The 25972-nt window shown below is 29.4% G+C and overlaps 1 protein-coding gene across 3 annotated transcripts in view; it reads right to left on the bottom strand.

The window, feature by feature from the left end:
- The window catches only part of LOC107450135 (cell adhesion molecule Dscam1-like), a 446044-nt gene that overhangs the window by 268048 nt on the left and 152024 nt on the right, over nt 1–25972 (bottom strand). For all 3 annotated transcript variants that reach the window (XM_087158866.1, XM_087158865.1, XM_071186796.2), the window contains exon 3: nt 8886–9050. In XM_087158866.1, the coding sequence (XP_087014992.1) occupies nt 8886–9050 (165 nt within the window). The remainder of the gene's footprint in view (nt 1–8885; nt 9051–25972) is intronic.

Here is a 25972-nt window from a genome sequence, read left to right as displayed (position 1 = left end):
TTATACAGTTATTAAAAATAATAACTAAAGTGACCAACATAAATTACAAGTTGTTTGCTTGATTTTCTGACATATTGTGTTCAAAAATATTTGTTTTCTATAGTAATTTATTGCAGGGTTTCCAAATCTCTGAAAGCTTTAACTCTTATTGGTAAGTATGAAAAATCGCATAAACTAAACATCTTTGGAGGTGCTTAGTTTATGCGATAGAAAAACTTAAGGATTGTTTCCTAACTTTCAAGTAATCAAATAATTCTTTAAAAGTTTCTTGAGAAATTTAAAAAAATGTCAAAAGCTGTAAGTGTTTCTTCTATCTTCCATTTAAGAAGGGTAGTAATTGGCTGTTAATAGATATCGTGCTCTACTAACTACACTAATGAGAAATGCAGACAATCCATACTAAAGCAAATGAACTTCAGTTACCTTTACTATTAACAACGTCATCTAGCGCCATAGAAGGAAGCAGACAGTCCATGTTAAACCTATTTTCTCTAATAAAAGCATTAATAAGAAAAGAATTGCTTTTCTTAAACGTTTAAATCGATTTAATTTTCTAACTATTTAATACACTCCACTTGTATTAGTATTGTGTTTTCCACAGTAATGTATGGTAAACCCAATAATTTATGCCCAATACTCAATAATGTAAGGCAAAACCAAATAAATTTATTTTCGGTGATTTGTAACTGATAATTCCCAAAATAGCTAGGTGTGTGAGGTATACTTATAATTTTAACATCATTTAACAATTAGTTTGAACGACGCCTCAAGCTCTTATAATTTCCTTGAAGAAACAATTCGAAAAACGACTACAAAATATTCAATTACCAGATATATATTTCAATCAAAATCATTTTTATACTTAATATCTCAAGAATTAAGTTAGGGAAAAAGTCCTAGCTCAGCGTGTGGTAATAAAATTGAAAAAAAAACCCGTTTCTAAGTTCTATATTACATATTTGGTTATAAAAAATTCCAATACTCACAGAGACATTTATAATTGTGAGGTTATTGATAGAGTTGCCAATATTGCCCTTTTTTATTTCCCTTCATAAATTTTTTCTTGCACGTCATACCATAAAACCACCACAAAAACGGGCAAAGCACCGGAATCGCTAACTTCATTCATAAATTTATATACGACAGATTTTAAATATAAATCACAAAGATCCCATCAACTCGCCATTTTAAGAGAGTCCGCCAATTTTTTTTTTAAAAAAACCGGGAGGAGGAGAATGAAATATAAAAACGACGCCAAGCCAACAATACTTGGCACATTAAGAGTTTATCTAAAGATGGGTAACGGAAAAAATTGCATTAATATGAAGGAAAAGGGAGCAAGCACACAATACATGTAATCAATCATCCATTCGGAATGCCCGGAAAAAGAAAACAAAATGGCGCTAGTTCTTACCAAACACTACACCAGCAAGACTTGAAGCAGCAACAGAAAAAAGCGAGACTGAGCGAATTTGAATGGCACGGAATGGTTTAGACCCTACAGTTTAAAGAAAAGGCATGGCCCATCTGTTACTAAGAGGAAGACAGGCCTTCAAGGTCCATCAAAAAGCAATATCATCAAGAGGCAAAATGTGATTCCATTTTGGGAAAGATATGATACGTCATGGGATGGACGGGCTTACGTACTTAATGCAGGCTCTGGGAGATGGTATTTTATGTGAATTTGCTTTTCATTTTTCCATCTTTCCTCAACCGGCGTCAACGTCAACTCATTTGAGGAACGAGTTGACAGAGGTTTCAACGGCGAAATATTTTTGGACATTTTTGGTGAGCAGAGGAATTTTAATGAGAATTTTTTTCTTCCTCTCCAGTGTGTCCTCGTCGAGAAAAGGAGGAAAATTCTCCTCCGTAAAAGCAAATCTACATATGATTATTAAGATCAGTTGCCTGTGAAATATTGCTTTTTGAGGAAATGAAAGAATGCTGGATAGGTTCTAATGAGAGAAAGATGGATTTCTGTTCCGTTTATACGGCTTTTCCAGGTCAGGTGACATTGATGCCTATAAAAATAAATTTTTGAAGTCAGTGCTTGTAATTTAACCGAACAGAAACCATACGGAACGTTATTCCAGAGGTTTGTTTGTTTTTTTACCAAAAAGATGGCAAATTTAAGTTTACACGATAAAATATTTAACGAAATTTATTTTTAAAAATAAATCTAAAACAAATTTTGAGAAACAATTCATATAATAAAAATATTGATTGTTTTTAACATTTCATAAGTCTATATCTTTAAGCATACAAACCCTTTTAAATAGTTTGAAGAAAAAAACCCGTTATGAACTCAATTTGCATTCAAAATTTCAATTTGTCAGTACATTTTTATAAAATATCAAAGGATAAAGTTTTTATCCGTTTATGTATAGACAGATATTTTTTTCTTAATGAACTTAACAATGGTACATCAATCAAAAGAAATTTAAAATTTGTCATCCTTCCAACGTTTCTGGAAGGATAGGTTAGTTTTGTTTCAACACACGTGAAAGGTTAAGAGAAAAATTAAGTTAAGAAACATTTAATTTGTTTATAAGAGCATATTAGTGGAAAAGAACGCTGATTTAACAAGATATTTTAGTATAATACATTCGACACAAACGTGCAAATACTCATCTTGAAGCAATACAAAGAGACTGATTGATTTCAAAGATATCTATTTAGAATAACGTGCACAATAACTATTTCGTACCATGTCCTTCGGACATTATAAAAAATACTTTAATTTAAAAAGAAAAAAAAAGAAACATAAAACATAAGTCTCACATTTTAATCTGTCCCTAGATACTGTATGTATCTTTGTAAGATATTTGAAGCATGCGAGAATATCAAATTCCAGAAATAATATCTTAATTTAAATGAAAAGTATTTTAACATTTTTTCCGTATTTAATCAATGAATCAAAATTTTAATGCATAGTATGAAACAGAAAAATTAGTAAAAATTTTGAATTGTTTGGCTTTTTTAATATATATATATAAACACAAATAATAAAATAATAGAAAATAGAAAACTATTAAAGAGAAAAACCAAAAGTCTTCCTCAAGACACATCATTTGGTATAATTTTATGCGATCTTTCTGAATAATGAACAATTATCCTAAGATAAAAATTATTCTTTATATACGTCGATATCGCTAAAACATATATATATATATATATATATATATATATATATATATATATATATCTCGCTGTTTTTCTAACTTAACTTAACGTTACTTAAGCTGAAGTTTTAAAATTAAAGTTACATCCTAACAATGTAAAACAGCGAAATTAAAAGTAAAATGAATAAATAAAAGAATCTTCTGATTCTACAAAAGGAGTAGCTTTCACGAAAAAAAATTATAACTCTTCTCTTTAAAACGTTTTTTAAGATAGTGTAATTTTTTTTGAGCAAACAACATCATATATTTGTAACTACCGTGTAAGTTGGCGAAAAATTAATGTAGAATTTGCATATTTATGAAAGTTAAAAAAAAGTTCAAGCGCTTCGTATTCATTGAATTTGTATGCTAATAAGACGCATAAATCTGAATAAATCAGTAGGTTTTAAATTGAAATTTTTAATAAATTATTTTACTTATGTTTATTTGTTCTCAAGTAGTTTTAAGAATCATTTTTTCGTCTTTAAAATAAATTTTAATATGAACATAAATATTTAAATTTAACAGAGATGACAAACATAGATTTTAGTAATTGTACATCTCGTAGTTTTTAGTAGTAACTGATATAAGTTTTCCAAGTAGAAACTACCAAAGTTCAAAAAGCTTTTTCTAATTTCCTCATTAGCTACACTTTTAAAAAAAATATAATAATATAACAATTCAAGTATGTTTTAATGTATTTTAAATTCCAAGAGGAACAACATAAAATGCTTTTAGAAATCACAACTGAATTTTTCTCATCATAAGTACACTTAAATTTGCTCGATTTAAGTAGGGGAGAGTGGGGTCAATTGTAACAGGGTACGATTGTAACAGAGCAAAAATTTCGAGTGTCGGGTTCAAGATTTGGTTCCTAGGTGGCACACAAGATGTATTTAAGAAATCTACATGTACACCCCCTGCTGGCAACCATTTTTATGTACTTTTGAAAGAGTTACATCACAAAAGATATTTTCACGCTACGTAAGTACTTTTTTTGGTATTAGAATATTATATTGTAACAAAGTAATTTTGTTTAAACAAATAAAAATTATTAACCGAATATGTAAGTGGACACCTTAATTAACATTTCAATAAAAAAATTAGTTTTGTTAATTAACTAGCATTGTTTTTTACAAATGAAGCTGAAATGCCGTCTTGTGGAAGATTGTAACAATAAGTAAAGGGACGATTGTAACAGCTGAAAATAAATAATCGTATGTTTACAAACCATTACTTAACTCTTTAAGAACCACCAATAGTTTCCTCTATATCATTTATATTATGTTGCATGTGCATTATTTTATTTGTCACCTTTCACAGCATAAATTAAAATTTTTAACTCCTTAAAGTTAAAAGTTTAACCCTTTAGGTCTCTGCTCATTATTATTTTTACTCCTAAAATATCACTACTATTTTGATCAATAAAAAAATATATCACAACTATCATAATATGTATAATTAACTATGTTTTAGTTGAATTTATGAACTGTTACAATTGACCCCGTAAGTGGGGACAATTGTAACAAGTGCACGGATGTCAAAAATTGTTAATAACTAATATAATAACATTTATAATAAGGTATTTATTTTTTCTCTAGTAGAGGATAGTGTACTTTTCTCGTCTGTCAATTAATACTAATAATATATTGGATTTTTTGTTAGTTAAAAATAGTTAAGTAAAAAATTTTACAATTGACCCCACTCTCCCCTACATATTGCGCCAAAGATATATAAAAATTTTTTTAAAAAAAAACGAGTCACCCTGAATAACTTTTGATCTTATGATCTTCTCGTTTTAGGACTCAATGTTAATGCTTCGAGGGGGCGACCTCAAATATGCTAATTAATCTGATTACGATTTCAGAGCTCCAAAATGTAAAATTATGCGCAATTTGGGAAAGATTGTACCAATAACTTAGTCACAGAGCGGTCCAAAGTTTGGACTTCTTAATCTTTCGCCGTATCTCAAAATCTTTTTAAGCGAATTTAAAAATTTTTACACATAATTGTAAAATTCGTTCATCCAAAGGTAATTTCATTAAAAAAAATAACTTTTAGTACATTTTTATTATTTTTTATTATTTAATAACAGTCGAAAAATATTTTAAATTGTAAGCTATGCAATTTTTTAAAATTATTTTAAAGAATGCACTTTTACATAGAAAACTACAAAATTTTTGTGAAATCTGTCGAATGGTCCTGAAGAATTAAATTTTTTAAAAAAATGGTAATTATATCATGTTACCTTAGAGCAGGGGTGTCAAACTCAAAAGCTAACTTGGGCCAAATAAACAATGCTTAACTTCAGGTGGGACGCAAAAAAAAAATCAATGTTCATAGAAACAAATATTTTTATTTTGAATTGTAATAAACATATATAAAGTTAAATTATTGTTTACGTCCTGATACTTGACATCTCTTCTCTGCTATTATATTTTCTATTTCGGGAGAAATTTTATTGGCCGAACTTTCAAAATTGACCCAACGTGAGCCTCATTAATACGGTTTCGGACAGGAGATTTATTTCCATTCATAACACAAAATAATTGCTCTCACTGATAAGTACTTCCAAACATGGAAATAATTTCATACGCGAATTTTCGAGTATTTTCAAACCTTGCCGGTAAATATTCGTGAAATTCAGGCACACCCACTTCAATGAATTTTGCCTTCAAATTTAAGTCGCACTGAATCTCAATCACTTCCATTTGCATATAACTGGGTACTGAGTCTATATTTATTGAGAAAATCGAAGAAAACAAACAAAATTTGTCTTCCAAAGAATTAAAATCTTTAAACCTTGTTTCAAATTGTGTTCTAAGATTTGAGTTATTTTTCTGCGTATTTTTGATACGATGCAGTATCCTCTAAACTAGATTTGCTCTTGTTGCACGTTGGGAAGTGCGTTAAATCTTCATTTTTCAGTTGCCCTTCCCGAAGAAATAGTTTACATTTGAATGCTTTAATTATGTCAAACATGTTCGTAATAATCTGATCCTTGCCTTGTAACAATAAATTTACATCGGATAAGTGTTTGGTTATATCACCCATAAAAGATAAATCTTGCAACCATATTTGATCGGAAAACAAGCTTGTATCTTGATTTATAGTTTGAAAAAACTTACATATTTTTTCTTTCAAATCCCAGAATTGATAGCTTAGTGTGAAACGGACTCCATTTCAGCCAATTAGAATTTTACATTTTCGCGCGGACAATTTAAAATGATTCGTATAGTTTATAAATAAAGTATATTATAATTTTATATGCTGGTTTCGTTTCTAATTCACATTTTTATTTTATTTTTACTTTGATTCGAATATATTGACTGGGCCACAAAAATGTTCATCTCGGGCCGCATGCGACCCGCGGGCCATGAGTTTGACACCCCTGCCTTAGAGTATGGCATTACCTTAGAGCAGTGATTCTCAACCACTGCGCCGCGGCACTTTCGTGTGCCGCCAAATTCTTAAAATATGCCACCAAATATTAGAAATGATACAATAAAAATTATAATGCTTTTTTTTATTATGAGTAAAGTTTAAATTAAAGAAAAGTGTATATATATGTAAATACTTTTTATAATTTTTCCACGCTTTAACCGCGTGAACATCTTTGTCGGCGATTGTCTTGTCTCTGACAATCTTAAAATAAGATGGAAATGTTTAAATTGTATATGACACACAATTTTAAAAAATGTTGTAAGAGCTAATCATTAAAGTAAGCTATGCAATTAATAAATAAATTAACAAAGGATAACTAAAAAAACAAATATATAAAAAACAAATTACAAAGGATAACTAACAAAAATTAAGCTAACAATTAATAATTAGCACAAAAACTAGTTAACAAGAAATCACAAAAAAATAACAGTTAATAATTATAGAAAACAAGCTAACGATTAAAACCTAGCAAAAAATAAATAACTGTTACTAACAAATAAAAAATTGGTCGAAAGAAATAATTATTCCCTTAATAAATATGCTTTTGTAGTACAGATTATTTTATTTCACATTCAAAATTATTATGACAAACTATTTAACACAGTGTAAAATAGGTAATTAAAAAACTTTTAATCTAATATTTTTCAATCTGTGCGTTTGTTTCATGGTCATTTCGAAATCGTTAAAAGTGTGCCACAACAAAAAAAAATGTTGAGAATCACTGCCTTAGGGTATTGTATTATGGCATGTTAACTTTACTTTCCAGTTTGTTTTCGTTGCTAAATGTGTAGTTATAAAAAGTATAAATTTGAAAACCAGAATTTCCGTTAAACCATTACCATATGAACGGGGTTTAAAATGACGGTTTTATTTACTTCGGTTTTATTTACCAAAAAGTATGTTTTTTCCATTCTATCTTTCTTTTCTTTCTTTTTTTTAAGTCAGAAAAATTTTTACAATATAGTACCAGAAATTTTTTTCCTCCGTATAAGTTAGTTGCTATCTTGGTAACCAACTAATCCCCCCCCCAACTAATTTAAAAATATTTGCGTTTATCAAACAATTTTTCTTTTTTTGAATTTTAACCTATATTTTTTTTTTTTCATTTTCGGTTTATAAATTGTTTTAATTTTCACGCATTGAATCTGTCTTTATATCTTCCAAAGGGGTTAGGGGACGCAAATAACATTTTTGTTTTATTAAACTATTTTTCATAATTAAGCTCCCGCATGAATGCATGTAAGGTGGCCACTTGATAAAATCTTGTATTTACTTCCATGTTTTTTTGCTCATATTTAATTTACTTTACTATGTTTCAATTTAATAATTCAATTTTAGTTCTCTAATCTCTATTTTAATTTTTATTTGGAACTCAAATCGTCTGATATAGTACCTTTCAAACGCACTTTGCACTGTAAAAATTAAGGATCAAATTACGGTAAAAAGTATTATTACCGTAAAATCACTGCAACATTTTAATAAAATAAATATTACTGTAAAATTTACAGCATAATATTTAATAGTAAAAATGGATTTTACGGTAAAATGGATTTTATGGAAGTGCGGGTACTTTGTACCGTAATTTAAACCGGAATTTTTACTGCATACTCAGGGTGTTACAACAATTGTTTCATGACAAACAATTTTAAAAACACTATATTTTGTTTTAAAAAAGGCAGAATTTAAATTGGTTATTTCAATTTTAAAAATTGGGAGAGATAAAAATGTTTATTACCAACTCTCTTTGCATAAAATAAAATATTCTACAAAATGGAGTAAAAAATATATTAAATATTATTTTCTATGAGAGAAAAGTATGAAAATAGTTTCTGATTAGTTAACTGTATAAAAAAATAAACTTAACAAAACAGCCGTTGTGTCTCAGGTTATACAGCGTTGGCCTTCCAATGACGTGAACCGGGTTCGATTCCAAGAGATGACTGGTCTATACGAATCCCGCATCGACCAGAGTACTGACGTAAAATATCCTCAGTGGTAGACGGGCTATGATTTAGAGGATTTAAAGGCGTGACGGCAAGAGGTTTAAAGTCCCCTTACGGTCAAGCTAACCGTAAGAGGTTCTCGTGGTCTTCCTCTCTATGTAAGGCAAATGCGGGTTAGTTCCCTCAAAAAGTCCTTCACGAAGGCAAATTTGTTCCGAAACATGATCCAGGAGTTTCTTTGTCTTCTGGATTGGGTTCAAAATTACAAGGCTGTTCAATGACGGCTATGAAATAAAAAATAAAAAAAAATTTAAAAAAAATTATTAATTGCGCTTACCAATGGATGATGAGGGTTGTATGACTTTTCCAGTCAATTCTTCTCTCCAAGATATTACGGAGACATACTCTTCCATAAATCCGGGAATGTGACACCTCAGTACAGCAGTACTGCCCGCCGTTACGAATTCATCATACACCTCAACAACATAATGCTGGCTCACAACTGAAAAGGAAAACGCTCATTTAAAATCACAAAAAAAACTTTACATAAGATTAGTACAAACTTTAAATAAGAATCCTATGAATATCATTCCACTTTAGTGCATACAAATGTAATGTTCAACTCTATTTTCCCAAATTAGATCTGCATACAATGCCTGGTCAAATTATTAGACGCACTATAAGATTCTACGTAAAATCTTAATTATCAGATGATACTATACAGCTGTATTGTTTTTACGCGGCTGAAACAGGTTTGCACTTGCTTACGTTCGTGTATCAACGGGTTAAATTAGACTATATATAATATAAATTTGAGGATTGGATAAATTAGACGATATATTATATAAATATAGAATATTTATTAGATCAGGTATCATATTAATATATTACAATAATTAGATCAAAATATTAGACGCACTGTAGTGTTTTAATAATTGCATGGTTATGCACGAGTTTATATGCAATACTTTCATATTTAAACATACATGTAATGGGTTTTTAATCAGGAGATTTTTTATTTACTTCCTATTTGTATTTATTTTTAATGTATTGCATTACAATGTTAACCAATTCATACACGAGCATAAACAAGTGTAAACCGGTTTCAACCACGTAAAAAGAATAAAATCTTAATTATCAGGTGATACTACACAGCTTTATTGTTTCTACGTGGCTGAAACGCACTTGCTCATGCTTATGTATAAATTGATAAACATTATAAAGCAATATATTAAAACTAAAACCGAAAAACTGAAACAGGTTTGTACTTGCTTACGTTCGTGTATCAATTTGTTAAATTAGACGATATATAATATAAATTCGACGATTGGACAAATTAGACGATATATTATATAAATATAGAATATTTATTATATCAGGTATCATATTAGTATACTATAATAATTAGACAAAACATTTAGACGCCCTGTAGTAATGAAAATAAAATAGGTAACTTTTATTTCAGGATGAGAGGAGATATTCATATACGAATACATCAAAATCAATCTATAATAATAAGACAACATAGAAAATAGAATAATTTAAGACAGTCACAGAACGCAAAGCTCCAGAAAACTAGGTTCTATTTTCAATATATCAAGAAAGAAAGAGTTTTATTTCACACCTAAAGGGCATAAATAAGGGTTGAACAAAGAAAAATGTCAAATTAAATTTTTATTGACATCACCAGAATAAATACTATATAACTAAAATTAAATAAATATAACTAAAATTTATTCTTTCTTTGATATGCTGGCTAACATACTCACGGAAACTCTTTCATTGTAACGTAATACATTTTATAAATTACTAGAAGCACTATAAGATTCTATGTAAAATCTTAGCTATCAGGTGATACTATATAGCGTTATTGTTTTTACGTGACTGAAACTGGTTTGCACTTATTTACGTTCGTGCATCAATCGGTTAAAGGCCTGTTTATACGATCCAAGTTCTTGGACGAAAATTGATTGAAATTGATGGAAATTTGTTTTACTTGGTTCTTGCACGATGGTAGAGCAAGTTCTACTTTCTATCCAAGTTTTTCTTCCCTCAACCAATCAGCTTCTTAAGTTTTGTGACGTCAACAAGCAGGCATCGGATTACGTCATTTTGTTGTCTATTTTCATAGATTCTAGTCCAAATAAATTAATTTGCTATGGACTACTTGTGTTATTATGATTTTATTTGAATTTATTTAGTAATTCTAAATTCAATAATATAGTATAGTTTTATAATGTATAAATAAGTATAGTTTTATAATGTTTTAAATAAGTATAGTTTTATAATGTTGATAATCAACAATGCGCATGCCCGAGTTTTTCTTCTGACCAATCAATGACATTCAAGAAATTGGATAATGTCGACGAATCATCAATTTCTTGGAGAGAGAAATTCCTCCAATTTCTCGGATTCAAGAGCTTAAACCATGTAAACAGGCCTTTACATTGGAATGCAATACATTAAAACTAAATACATATCGGAAGTACAGGGTGTTTATAAAGTCCCGGACCCATTTTGATGTTTAATAACTCATAAAATAATAAAGATAGATTTAAATTAATAACTTAAAAGGTTAGATAGACTCAAAAAGTTTCATGACCCTTGTTAATGAGCTTCCACATGTGCCCCCTTCGTCGCATGGAGAATATCAAGTCAATAGTCAATTTCACGTCAGGTAGCGGCAAGCATGTCGGCATCCACAGAGGCTATTGCGGTTGTAATTCTGGCTTTTAAGTCATCAATGTTCGACACGATGCTCCTGTAAACATTGTCCTTTATAAATGCCCAAAGAAAAAAGTTCAGCGGCGTTATATCAGGTGATCTGGGTGGACAAGGAATTGGACCTCCTCGCCCAATCCATCTTCCTGGAAAATAGTCATTCGCAGAACTACGAACGATGATACCCCAATGAGGTGGTGCACTATCTTGTTGCAAAAAGACATGTGGCGGCTGAAGCTCTTCTAGTTGTGGAAATAAGAAGTTTTCCAACATGTCTAAGTATACGACTGATGAGACCGTCTTTTCTGTAAAAACGAAAGGCCCAATGACTCGGTCGCGCATTACTCCACACCACACATTAACCTTTGGGGAATTCCTTTGTGTCTCACCGTATTCATGGGGACTTTCAGATCCCCCTATGCGCACATTATGGCGAGTAACGAAACCAGAAACACCTATTTTGATGTTTAATAACTCATAACACTTGCCGCTACCTGGAGTGAAATTGACTATCGATTTGATATTCTCCGTGCGACGAAGGGGGCACACGTGGAAGTTCATTGACAAGGATCATGAAACTTTTTGAGTCTATCTAACCATGTATGTTATTAATTTTAATCTATCTTTATTATTTTATGAGTTATTAAACATCAAAATGAGTGCGGGACTTTATAAATACCTTGTATATAAAAAATATCCTGACTAAAAACCCATTTCATGTATGTTTAAATATAAAAGTATATCCTATAAACTCGGGCAAAACATGTAATTACAAAAGAACTACAAATCGTCTTATAATTTGGTCTAATTATAATTATATACTAATATAATACCTGTTATAATAAATATTTTACATTTTCATAATATATTGCCTAATTTATCCAATCGTCGAATTTATATTATATATTGTCTAGTTTAACCTAATGATACATTAACGTAAGCAAGTGCAAACCAGTGTCAGTCACGTAAACACAATGAAACTGTATAGTGTCACCTGATTAGTAAGATTTAACATAGAATCTTATAATGCGTCTAATAATTTGGGCAGAGACTGTAAATTAGTTTACACACAAATTAGTTAAACACAATAATACATACAAGGAAAAAAATGTACAATTTTAAGTTATATAAACCCCAGTTTTTTTACCAATTTTATATAGGCGGAGAAAAAAATTCTGGTAAAATTACCGCATGTATGGGGATGACATTTCTGGTAAAAAAATAAATCAAGTTAATAAAATAAAATATTAGGTATTTAAATCATTTGTTTGATCTATTTTCCATTCATGCGTAAACGGTTTACCGGAAATTTCTGTTTTCAAAATTACAGTTCTGACTCTCGAACATTTAGTAAAAAATACAAAATTGAAAAGTAAATTCAACCGAATAAAAGATTTTTGTGCCATGCTCTAAGATATCATTATAGAATTACCAAATTTCATCTCGTTCTATTAAACGGTATTTTACTTTTATTTTTTTTTACAATATTTTTATTACTTTATTGTTTTTATTATTTTATTACTTTTATTTTTATTTTAATTACCCAAGTGCTTAGGTAAAAAATAACGAGCTTTTTTGTGTTCCCATAGAGCAAAAAACACCAAAATTATTTTGGTAGTTTTGACCATAATTTTTTCTCAGTGCATTTATAATTTTGGAACTCCGATAGTAGAAGTAGCGCAGCGCCTTAGCGAGCCTACTACTATAATTTAATTTGCTAATATTTGATAGTGTTTAAATATATATCGTCTGTAGCGGTGCAAAAACAATTGGCATAGGTTTAATCAAATCAACAAGTACGAAGTGTCTGCTAAAATGTAAAGATTCTACCCCGCACGAAAGTTACCTGAAGTTTGATTGCCATACTATTTGGTGAATTTATGACAATAAATTTTATTTTTAATAGTAAAAAAACAGCAACTGTAAATCAACTGAAACTTAAATTATAGTTCGTTCACCAGGAGTTGGCACTTGGCTCTACCTCCTCGGACGCAGAGTTCATTTCAGCGCGGGAGTAAGAGGAGAAACAACTCCGCACTTGAAAATGAGACAACCCTTAATGCGCGCCAAACGCAAACAGTAAATTATTTTTCAGTCATTTACTCCGCTTTATCATCTGCTATAATACCTTTCATTACTCTAGCTAGATAAATATATTTTAGATTTAAAAACTGCTGTTTTCACGGCAAAATGTCTCAAAAAGGGCAAACTATTCACTCAAAAGAGAGAAATATCATCCAATTTATGAAATATTTAATGTCAAAAAAAATTGCACCTAAATATTGCGAAATAAATATTTTTGTCATACGATTGCCAAATAGCAACTTTGTTCAGGATTGTTCGCATCCTTCTCCCAAAAATAGCGAAATAGCATCGTCGGATACCACGTGATGAAGGCGGAGCCAAGTGCCAACTCCTGCTGAACGAACTATATCATCAAAACCCAAACTAAAGTTAAACTCTGAGTGCTTTAGCAAATCGAAAAGTGGTCGAAATTGTGGCCAAGGCTTTACAGTTAATAAAAAGGACCATTCTGCAAGCTCAAGTACTAAGTACCTAGTGTTTTTTTTTTTTTTTAATTATACAAACTAATTTCTCACAAACATAATAAAAACAACAAAACCATTTATTATGGTTTTGTTTTCGAATTCTTCAAAAAGTTTTAATTCTTGTACTTGAAAACACGTAGTTAATCACAATGACACTAGTATGTGATGATTTTGTTGGGGGAAGGGGGCAGGCAACAACGGCAAAGTACTGAAACTCTTTCTAAAAATACATTTGCAAAGCCATTATCATAAACCCGTAAAAGAAACAAAACGCATTTCCAAAGGACTCCATACAGATAACATCATTAGTAATTGTCTTTGAATAGTTGGGTCAGATAAGAGAATCGGCACAAAGGGAAAATTACTGGGAAAATGCAGTTCTTTAATAGCGAATGAAATAATTTTTTCTTTCATTTTGTTGAGAGGTTAAAAACAGATATTACACTCCTTTTATGTATGGAAAATAAATTTCTAGTCCATTATGCGCATTATTACTTTAGAACGAGCTCTTCCTACTGAAAGAAATTAAAACCGATAAAAAAAATTCTAAAATTTTTAATGAATGAAATATCTTTTTCAATTACTGTTTTCATTTTTAAAACATATGAAGAGAGTTAATGAAGGTATAGTGTTTTTTTTGTAAAGGCACTAGATGCAGTTTTGGTTTGTATTACTTACATTTTTAATAAAAAAATTAAACAGTTTTTTTTAATTTTAATTAAAAATGTGTCATACATAGAAATTATGAAGCTACACCGATTTATTTTGTACAGAACGTTGCTTTTAACGTGATAAAACAAAGGTTTAAAGTCAGTTTATATCTCTTTTAATCTTCTTTAAATTGTTCTTACTTTGTTCTTATTTATTTATTTCGAAGTTGTTGTTCTTTTCATGGTTAATACTTCTTTTTCATCCTTTTAAAAGCTGAGTAAATTGCTTAGGGGTTAAGCCCTTTAACTATGATTGTGCGGTTAAAGTTACAAGAAGGAGCATCAACTGGAAGCCAGACGGTTTTTTCTCTCCCTGCTTTGCGAACAAGCATTAAAGAATAAATTTTTATAAAAGAAACAATAAAAACAAAATTATGTACGTCGCTTCAGTATCACTGTTTGGGTTTAATTTTCCTTGTAGGAAAAGATGATAAGTGACCTTTATTTAAATTTGAAGCACTTATTTAAAGAAATTTAAATTACAAAACTGCTACTCATGGTTTTTCAAATTGCCCCAGCAAAATTTGTTGAAAAGTTTTTTTTTTTTTTCGTTTACAATTTTAAGATATTCAAAGAATAACTTTTTTTTTTATAACCGTCGTTTAATTTTATTGCACCAACTAAGTCCACCTAATGAAGCAACTTAGTTCCTTGAAACTACATGCATATTATAGCCGAGAGAGCTACTCGGTCAAATCTCATGACCGATAGAACAGGGGTTCGTATTCCAGCGTTGACACTTCCATTCTCTTTAACAAACATGAAGAATTTTCAGTATCCTGCACTCTCCAATGACCATTATCTAATGAGAAGCCTAGCTCCTATGTCTAGTTAAATTTCTTTTTTGACGGTTTCGAAATAATGGTAGCTGTAAATGGTTTAAAAAAAAGTATAGTTTTGTATTCTTAATTTTATTACCATACTAGTTCTAAACGGTTTCAAAACCGTAAAGGTGAAAAATATTCTTTACCGTAAACTTTATTGCTAATCGGATGGACAGAATGCTGTCGGTTATTTTACCATAATTTTAGAAAGAAAATTCTAACAGTGTACCTGTGATTACTTTTTGTTTACCAAGCAGTATTTTCCCAAAACTCGATATTTTACCCTGGCAATTTTACGTATTTTAACATCATATAATAACTATTTTACTTAGTAGCAAGGGGAAGGTCCTATTGCCTGTCGAGGAATGACTAATTTAGCTACCGTTTTGCCGATTTTCTCGACTTTAGCCATATGTTTTGCTGCAAAAGCCGTTTTATCTTCTGAAATTTTTGAGGCTTTAGATGCAAAAGGTACAAAATACCGGAATTTACTTGAAGCTTGGAGAATTTTATGCTTTAAAAAATCGGTACACAGGAGACTGTTTTGTCTTTAATTCTTGAATCAAGCACCTTCCCAGATAGCAAAATAAGGTTTATTTTCACTCAGCAAAAACCTTTTAATGTAAACCTAAGAAGCTTTGTAATGCAGTTTGCGCGTAAACCTTCTAACCTTAAAACGAGATCTGTGACAATCTGCTCTTTTCTACTCACATTACCCTAATCCAAATCCTTGGAGAACAACCTTCTATATATAAACCTTAAATCGAGGTTGACTTAGGGTTTTCAAGATTGAAAAAAAAATCCTTAAATAAAGCTAGTCTCAAGGTGAAATTAATCTTAAATCTAGGTAATTATAAGGTTTCTTTTCTCAAAGTATTGTATGCTCAGCTAAAATCCACCTTGTCACGAAATTTGAATGGACAATGCAATTTGATCCTATCGCTAGTGTGACGTCAGCTAAAACGTCATTATGGACCTAAGTAGCAATATTTTTTAAAAAAACTTTAAAAAAATAATTTAAAAACCTTTTAGGATGAAAGGTTTGAAACTGCAATATTTTTGTTTTATTGAAAAAAGGTTTTTAGTAGAAACATTTTCGTGACACTAAAAAGAAAATTCCGAAACAAGGTTGTCGTAAGGTTACATGCTTTCTGGGTTTCATGTATACTGAGTCAGGCAGTTTCCCTTTAAATAAAAAAGAAAATAAAAAAAATCGTACAAATTTGATGAATTGTTCAAATTGCATTATTATTCAGTAAACAATATCATCCACAAAAAAACCTAAAAATTATTTTAGAACAAAGAGCAAAGTTCTCTCATTTGATGTAAATACGTAAATATAACGCGAGTCTATAAAATTGTTCGTATAAAGACAATAGATGTTTTCATTTAATTAAACGTTAATTAGAAGTTGTTAAAATTAACGACAAAAAAGCTATAAAAAGTAACAAATGTAATGAAACAAAATATTTAATACATTTAACGAAAATTAATTATATTTTTTCTGCGCTTTTTAAAATGTAACGATTGTAGATTTTAAAAGCAATAATATGTAACGTAAAAAAATATTAACTATTGAAATTCAACATTTTTCCGTTCCAGTTTCTGCATCTATTAAATTAATGTATTGTTCCTATTGTGCATCGTGTTTTAAGCTATCGATTAGTAGCTTTGTAAGTTATTAAAATTGCAGTTTAGTGATGAGTTTCTTTCGTTCTTTTCGTTTCTTTTTTTGTAAACATTTTTAATAAGCTCCGTTCGTAAAATGTCCAGGGACAAAACTCAGGCATCTTTTATTACTAAGCTTAAAAAGAAGACTCTCTATTTTAATTGCAGAAGATCCAAATAATTATGTGACACAATAGAATAGTAAAAAAAAATTCTTTTCACTTGTTTCTGTCCTCTGGGATTCTAAAATAAAAGGATAATTTTTAGGAAATGTCTTGCGAATTTCAGTTTATTATCTGCTTCTGCATGGAATTAAAATTTTATTATTTTTTTACAGCCTATGCAGTAGTTCTAATGAGAAAAAAAAACTATTTAAATACATTTGTTGAAAAATGAGTGCATTATATTAAAACAATGTAAATATGGAGACAAATAAATTAATTTCAAATGTTTGAAAACATTTAATTATCTCGTCAGCAAATTAATATCAGAAATTACGCTTAAATTTTCAGGAACACTTTTAATTACAGAAATTATATGAAAAAACGGCAAATTGTCTCAAAATTATAAAAATCTGTACACGCATTATTTACAATAAAGTCATAAAATATGAGAAAATAAGAAATTAATTTAAAAATTATTTTAAAATTTGCGTTAGAATATGTTAATTACATCAATCTGTCTATCACTTAGTAGAAAAAATAGTAAACACATTCTAAAATTAGTTATCGAAAAAATATTTTAGTTTTACATTCATGTGAAAAATGCATAATTTCGATTAATGTATTTACTTCAGCGGTATCAACACTTTAAATAACATTTCTTACTGTAATTCTTTTTTATGAAATTCTACTCAAAATTAATTAACTAATTCTGTATTTTAACATGGCTCTATATCTCCCCTTAATATTGACCCATAATATTAAACTAGATCACGTAATATATTACCAGGGACTAGTGTACCCTACAAGAGGAAATAATTATAGGCCTAATAGGGGGCCCAAAATGTGTCGGTATAGGTTACTATGTATGTATATATATAAAAGTGTGTTGAATTGCGTTAAAATGAGGAAATTCGATGTCAATATTCTGTACCACAACATGTCCCTATATCTCCCTAACTATTAACTCAAAATTAAAGAACAAAATGAATTAATTAATTAACTTTCGAAGACTTATTTTATGACACATAACATCAATAATCACTTTATAACTTGCTTTCCATTATTAAGAAAGCATTCTAAACCAGTTTTAAAATTAATGGATTGAATCACTTAATTTAAATTTTTTCGGGTTAATCCAAATAATTCAACGTCTTAGCTGTAATCTTGTTATCAAAATCCTATCAGTTAACTTCTTAGCCTTTACAGAAAGCACAATTTTTCAGCTTTAACAAATTATTCTTAAGGAGTATAAAGGTTTGTTAGAAAATCATGATTTGAGAATAAAATAACTACTATATATGAACAGAGTTAAGACTTTGCCAGTAGATAATAATTTTGGGAAGGTATTTTAATAGTATTTTAACATTTAGTAACAGTTTATAAAATGATCATTTTGTGAAATAACAAATAAATTGCACAAAAAGGCGGGGATAGCCTGGTTGGTAGGGCACTGGGTTCATCTCCAAGAGGTCGTGGGTTCGATCCCCACTGGCCGAAGACTGATGCGCATTACGTCTGTTGAGTCACAAAGTCCTTCATGTTCCCATAACAAATCATACCACTGGGGGGTACTGATCCAGTAGTTTACTTGTCTTCTGGATTGGTTTAAAATTTCAAGGCTGCGGAGTTACATAAGTAGTCGTAAACCAAAAATTGAGTCGGCTGTTCAACGACAGTTATAAACTAAAATAAATTGCACGAAATTTGAAAATATTTTGCTATTAATCCTGTTTATATTCTTTAGAAGCGCGGTGGAGAAAAAAAATCGCAGCCCCGCTTATTTATATTAGATAACATGCACCGCTAACATAGTTTTTAACTCATAAATGACATGGTTTTAGAATTCAAAAAATTTTTTATTTCGAAAAATTTAAAAATATAGCAAATCGTTTCGTTATGGACATGTCTACGAAAAACCCATTTTTTCCTGGACAAAATTTTTTAAATAATTTTTTTTATCTTACAAAGGATTAAAATATGTTCCCCGAGAAAATATTATTTATTCAGTAATGTTCAGATCAAATTTTTTAGATATAAGATTTCTACAATGATGCTTTCTGAATCAAAAAAAATATTTAAGAAACAAACTATATTTAGGTTTTAATCAATATTTTTTGTTATGAATTTTTCTTTAAGCATAAAATAAGTAGATAAGAATCTATTATTAAGTTTGATATAGTAAAATGCAAGAAGTATATAATTTATATAACTCACTAGCATTTGTATTGTATCATGATTATATACTACTACATGTAATCATTTTTTAATAATCTTCATCCATTTTTCCTATTATTTCAAACACGTTTTTAGAATGAAGTTCCTAGAGTTTGAATTGGCAAAATTTAATTTTCATTTGAATGCTGAAGTTCATAAATGAAAGCTTTCTATATCATATTACAGTTAAATAATTAAAGGACTATTTATGATAAAACACACTATCTATTGACAGAGTCATTATTTATAAAACGCATCACTATTTATGAAACAAGTAATTTTTTATACACAGAGGCACTATTTATGAAACGGATCATTATTTATGTTTTTATTCACTATTTACGGAAAAAAAAGAATCAAGTCAAGAATCAAATCGTGTAAAAGAATTTATCAATGATTTATGATATGACAAAATGTAAAAAAAAGATTTATTTTATAAGATTATAATGACACATTTTCGATTTATTTAGTTATAATCATTTAAGTATGTTACTACCCTGGAAAAAAAAGTATCGTCAGAACTACAAGAATATTTATAGTATTTCAGGCTCTATGGGGACACAACAAAAAGATAAATAATTTTTACCGAAGCGTTTTAGTAATAATTATTGAAAAAATTTACATTAAAATATAGTTTTATAACATGTGATAAACCTAATAAAGGCAAAAATTAAAAAAAGAAAAGAGAGAAAAACGAAGAAAATTAAGAAGAATAGTAAGTTTTATTTACTGCTCATAAGTTGCAAATATATAGAACTCATAAAATAAGTTAAAAAATATAGAAAAAACATGGAAAAAATATAATAAAGATTAATGAAAAGATCATTATTTAGGATTAAGATTTATTAATGATTAAGAATATTAAAGATTAAGATTTATTAATGATTATGATTATTGACGATTAAGATTTATTAAAGATTAAGATTATTAAAGATTAAGATTATTAAAGATTAAGATTGTTAAAGATTAATTATTAAAGATTAATTATTAAAAATTAAGAGTATTAAAGATTATTTATTAAAGATTAATATTAAAAAAGATTAAGACTAATCTAAAGATTAAAATTAATCTAGCAAAACCAGAATTTCCAGTAAAACGTTTAAAAATGAACAAAACAATTACTTAATGAATGATTTAAATACCATATATTTTGCCTTTATTAATTAGAATTATGAAATTTTATTTTTGGCAGAAATGTTATTGCCAAACAGTAAGGACATTTTCCATGTGTTTAATAATGATAGTGATATTGATTTTTAATAGAATTTTGTTAAATTTCTGTGATGAACAGTCTAAATAGGCTACCAATACAAATTTATCACAGGACTAGACATTCCATAAAATATTTCAACAGCACCATTACTCCAAACTACATTTCTTACTGTGAAGTTTATATTTACGGAAACAACTAACTAATAATTAACTACCCAATTCAAAAATGCATTCCCACTATGCCTAACTCATATTCTTCTCAACACCGCATTCTAAACGAGATTTAAGATTCATGAATCGAATCACTTAATTTAAAATTTTTCAGTTTACTCGAGAGAATTCGACGCCTTTAGCGGTGATCACATTATCGAAAACCTATTAATAAACTTTTCACCCCTTATTTTTACTAAACGCAACTTTTATCCGCATAAATATATTACTGTCCTCTTTTCTCTTGGCGAAAAATCAATTCTTCTTTCTCTCTCTCTTGCATCATCGGATTAAAATCTAAGTTTAATTCTGAACGAAGAAACCTATCTACAGAGATTAGTAGCAAAACTTTTTAAGATCTATATCCTTTCCAAAACTGTTAAAAGCTCTTATCTTCTACGAAACAGCTGTGATGAGAATGGTGAAAACTATTTTTGAGATAACTTTGACATTGATCCGCCCTTTTTTTTATTTATTTAATATTTTCAAAAAAAAAAATTTTTTTTTTCCTCTCTACGTCACCTCTCATCTATTTTTGGTTCTTTTCCAATTTTTCAGCCATTTATTTTTTTTAAAACATAAAATTATTAGGTCAATATATTTAAGATATAAAATTAATTTGAGTAGTTTCGTCTTGAACTTAAATTAAGGATAGATTAGTTTCCAGTAATTAATTTAAAGTAATATATATTTAACTGATAGATCTTCATTAACACAAATTAAAGCAATTACATACTCTAAAAAAAAATTATTTATTTCTTAAATAATCTAAACTTTACATTTCATATTTATTTGAAGATGTCTTTTAGTATGTAAAAATAAATATGTTAAATGAATGAATTACATTATCTTCATCTATTTTATTTTTTAACCGTCCTTCAACAATCAACCCAACTCTAGGTTTACGTCTACCAATGCTCAACTCCGTAGCCCTGTGATTTTGAACCCGATCCAGAAGACTAAGGAACTTCTGGATCAAGTATTGGAGGAAATTTAATGGAACTAATCCGCATTTGAATCACATGGAGAGGAAAACAGCGAAAACCATTCATGGTTAGCCTGAAGGAAAGGAGATGATAACCCATGATCCGTCTACCACTGAGGTTATTTCACGACAGTACTGTGGTCGGTGCGAGTCGGGTGCAAAATTCATATCCTCTAGCCATCGCTGGGAATCGAACCCGGTTCACTTTATTGGACGACGAACGCTTTATTCCATGAGTAACCACGGCTTAATTAAATATATCTTAATTAAAAAATTATTGTCAACGAAATAGCTGTCACGAGAATGGCGAAAACTATTTTTTGAGGTAACGTTTACACTGACTTGCTTTTTTTTATTTAATATTTTTTAAAAATGTATTTTTCTTCTACGTCATCTCTTATCTTTTCTGATTGTTTTCCAATTTTTCAGTCATTTGTTTTTTAAAACAAGAATTGTCAGGTCAATATATTTAAGATAAAATTGTTTTAGATAGTTTTGTTTAGATAAATAAAATAGTTTCGTTTGGAACTTAAATTAATGATGATAGATTAGCTTCCAGTAATTATGATAAAGCAATATATTCGTAACAGATAAATTTTCATGCAGATAAATTAAAGCCTTTAGGTAAAATTTTCTGAAAAAAATTGCAAAATAATCTTAATTTAATTTCTTATTGCCTAAGTTAATGTATGCATGCATTTATATGTCAATAAGTCTTAATTTTAAAATATATGTTTGATTATAAAATTCAGCATTTAAAAATAAATATGATAAATGAATATATTACATCATATCAAAATGCAAATTAATTATTGCAGGATAACTTCCCCGCTGCTTAATTCTTAGTGATTCTGCCAATTTTTTTTTTTTTTTTTTACATTCCGATATTTTAAATTTTTTCAACATTGTCATGGTTTATTTACGTTGGTGAAAGAGAATTTGCCTTGAAGGATTTCTCATTTGGTATAGCGCCCTTTTTAAATATCCCTAGCGGTAAATGGAACATGGATCAGAATTTTGTTGCTGTTGTGCTAATCGTGAGAGGTTTCGTGATTTACCTTTGCGTGTAACTATATGTGGGCTGCTTCTATAAACAAATTCTTAAACAAAGGCAAGTTTGTTCCAATGCTTAAACTAAGAGTTCCCTTGTCTTCTGGGTTGGGAATTTAATGAAAAAATTACAAGGCTACAGAATTGAACTTTGCTAACTTTAAATCCTAAAATGTGTTGGCTGTTCGAGGTTATAAAATAATAAGTTAAATAAAATATAGTTTGAAAATAAATCTCATCGTATCGAAGCTTACTAATAAGTACACCTATTTCACGTATATTTAAATATTGTTTTTGCAATCAATAATTAATATTACTATTTTGTGTGTTCAAAGTGTTCTTCCACGAAGGCAAGTTCGTTCCAATGTTTAAACCGAGAGTTCCCTTGTCTTCTGGGTTAGGAATTCAATGAAAAAATTACAAGCTACAGAATTGATTATTGGTAGCTGTATATTTGAAAATGGATGTGAGCCGGTTATAAATATATATATTTTTGAAGCCGGTTATAAATAAAATATAAAGTTATATAAAATATAGTTCGAATAGCTACCTCATCATATCGAAGCTGTACTAATAAGTTCACATATTTCATGTATATTTAGATATTTCTTTTTTCTATTCTAATTAATATTACATATTTTTTTTTAAAATTTTATGAAAGAAAATATCAAATGCTATAAGATTGAGAAAAAAAATATTTTTTCCACCCTTTAAAATAAAAATTAACAAATCCCAAACATTTTCAAATAACACGCAATGTCGACTAGTTTAAACTAAAGGAGTACAATTTTTCAAAAACACTTGGGGATGACAACTATCTTGATCCCCCGCTTAGGATCCACTTGAGTAAATACATCCACCCCCCAGAAGAAATCAATCATACCAAATATTCTTTTTTTATCTCCGTAGCATTCTGGAACATGCTAAGCAACTGACTCCATCCCCCGACTGTTATGGATTAAATTGTTTATTCGACCCGGCTTTTAAAAGCAAAGCGAAAACTGTCTCCATTTCTCTAAAGTTGCATTCTTCAGCGTGAAGGCGACCCCGACCCAATTTATCAAAACGATGACCAAAGGAACCCGACCCCTTGCATTTCCGACTCAGAAGCGAAATGGTGACTCAATCTGAATGAAAAGGAAGGCATTCCCCTTCTTTTGGGAGAAATTCCAGAATTCGAGAATTCTCCGCCCCCTTCTCTCAGACGATAAATAGTCACATTAGACTTTCTCATTTCAGCTTCAGAATTCGAATGGTTTTGGAGTGTATTTCAGGAGGGTGAGAGGGACTATCTAAAAATGTATGTCTTCGTGTAACGTTTTCAGACGTAGAATGCTAAAATTTCGAAAGTTGCCTCAAATAAAAGAACAGTATTGTCCTAGGTTTACAGGCAACCTATTTCAACGCTTCCCTTTTTTAAATCATATCCTAAATCAATCCTAGGTTTACAGGCAGCCTATTTTAACGCTTCCCTTTTTTAAATCATAACCTAAATCAATCCTAGGTTTACAGGCAACCTATTTTAACACTTCCCTTTTTTAAATCATATCCTAAATCTATCCTAGGTTTACAGGCAACCTATTTTAACGCTTCCCTTTCTTAAATCATATCCTAAATCAATCCTAGGTTTACAGGCAACCTATTTCAACGCTTCCCTTTTTTAAATCATATCCTAAATCAATCCTAGGTTTACAGGCAACCTATTTTAACGCTTCCCTTTTTTAAATCATATCCTAAATCAATCCTAGGTTTACAGGCAACCTATTTTAACACTTCCCTTCTTTAAATCATATTTTTTATTCCATTATCAAATATAACCCAGAGAGCATGTAACCTTACGGCAACCTTGTGTCGCTATTTTCTTTTTGTTGTCACGACAATCTTTGGACTAAAAACCTTTTTTCAATAAAGTAAAAATATTGCAGTTTCAAACCTTTCATCTTAAAAGGTTTAAAAATTACTTTTTAAAGCTTTTTTTTAAAAAAATATTGTCACTTAGGTCTGTAATGACGTTTTAGCTGACGTCACACTAGCGATAGGATCAAATTGCATTATCCATTAAAATTTCGCGACAAGGTGGATTTTAGCTGAGCATACAAGACGTTGCGAAAAGAAACCTTATAGTTACCTAGATTTAAGATTATTTTCACCTTGAGACTAGCTTTATTAAAGGATTTTTTTTTCAATCTTGAAAACCCTAAGTCAACCTCGATTTAAGGTTTCAGGGATGAGAGTAGTCAGAAAGTAAAAAAGAGGAAATCCAAAAAACAAAAAAAAGAAAGAAAAAAAAAGGAAGGAAAAAAAAAATATATATATATATATATAAACAAAAATTTGACAAAAAGAGCGATTTTTAAACTTGTAAACCATGTGAATATAAATCCCGATATGAGACTTTTAAATCACGTAAATATGAAACTCTACATCGAATTTAAAAAATGCGAAAATACAAATCATGATTTTTTAATTTTTTGATCACGATGCATAATTTTTAAATCGCGCGATATTACAACCACAAAAACGAATCATGATATTGGATTTTAAGCTCACGTGAATACGAATTGCTACATAGGGCTTTAAAAGCTCGTAAATACAAATCGCGATATTGATTTTTTAAATCTCGTAAGTAAGAATCGCACTGTACAATATTTAAATCGCCTGAATAAGAATCGCAACGTTCAACTTTTAAATCAGGTAAATACGAAAATCGAGATTTGATAATAAAATCGAGATTTTAAAAATGCATAAATACAAAACACGATATTGGATTTTTAAATGTCGTAAATAAGAATCATAATATACGATATTTAAATAGCGTAAATAAGAATCGCAATGTGCAACTTTTAAATCAGGTAAATACGAAAATCGATGATTGATATTAAAATCACGTGAATAAAAATCGAGATCTGAATTACGAAAATACGAGCTATCCAGCCGACGGATAAAAAATACGGAAAATCTTATTTTCTGTGCGTGAAATCGGAGAAAATAGCTAAAATAAGTAAAAATGCGGAAGGGTTAGCAGCTAGGGCGTAGATTGAATTTTCTGTTTATCTTTGAAAATCGTAAATAAATATAATTATTTTACTTCAATGACTGAATTTAAAAAAAACAGGA

This window comes from Parasteatoda tepidariorum, chromosome 3 (genome assembly GCF_982258835.1).
Source record: "Parasteatoda tepidariorum strain Cologne lab strain chromosome 3, Ptep-v5.0, whole genome shotgun sequence".
In the NCBI taxonomy this organism is placed as follows: Eukaryota; Metazoa; Arthropoda; class Arachnida; order Araneae; family Theridiidae; genus Parasteatoda; species Parasteatoda tepidariorum.
Note: the sequence above shows the minus strand (reverse complement) of the source record. Positions and strands in the feature narration are given on the sequence as shown.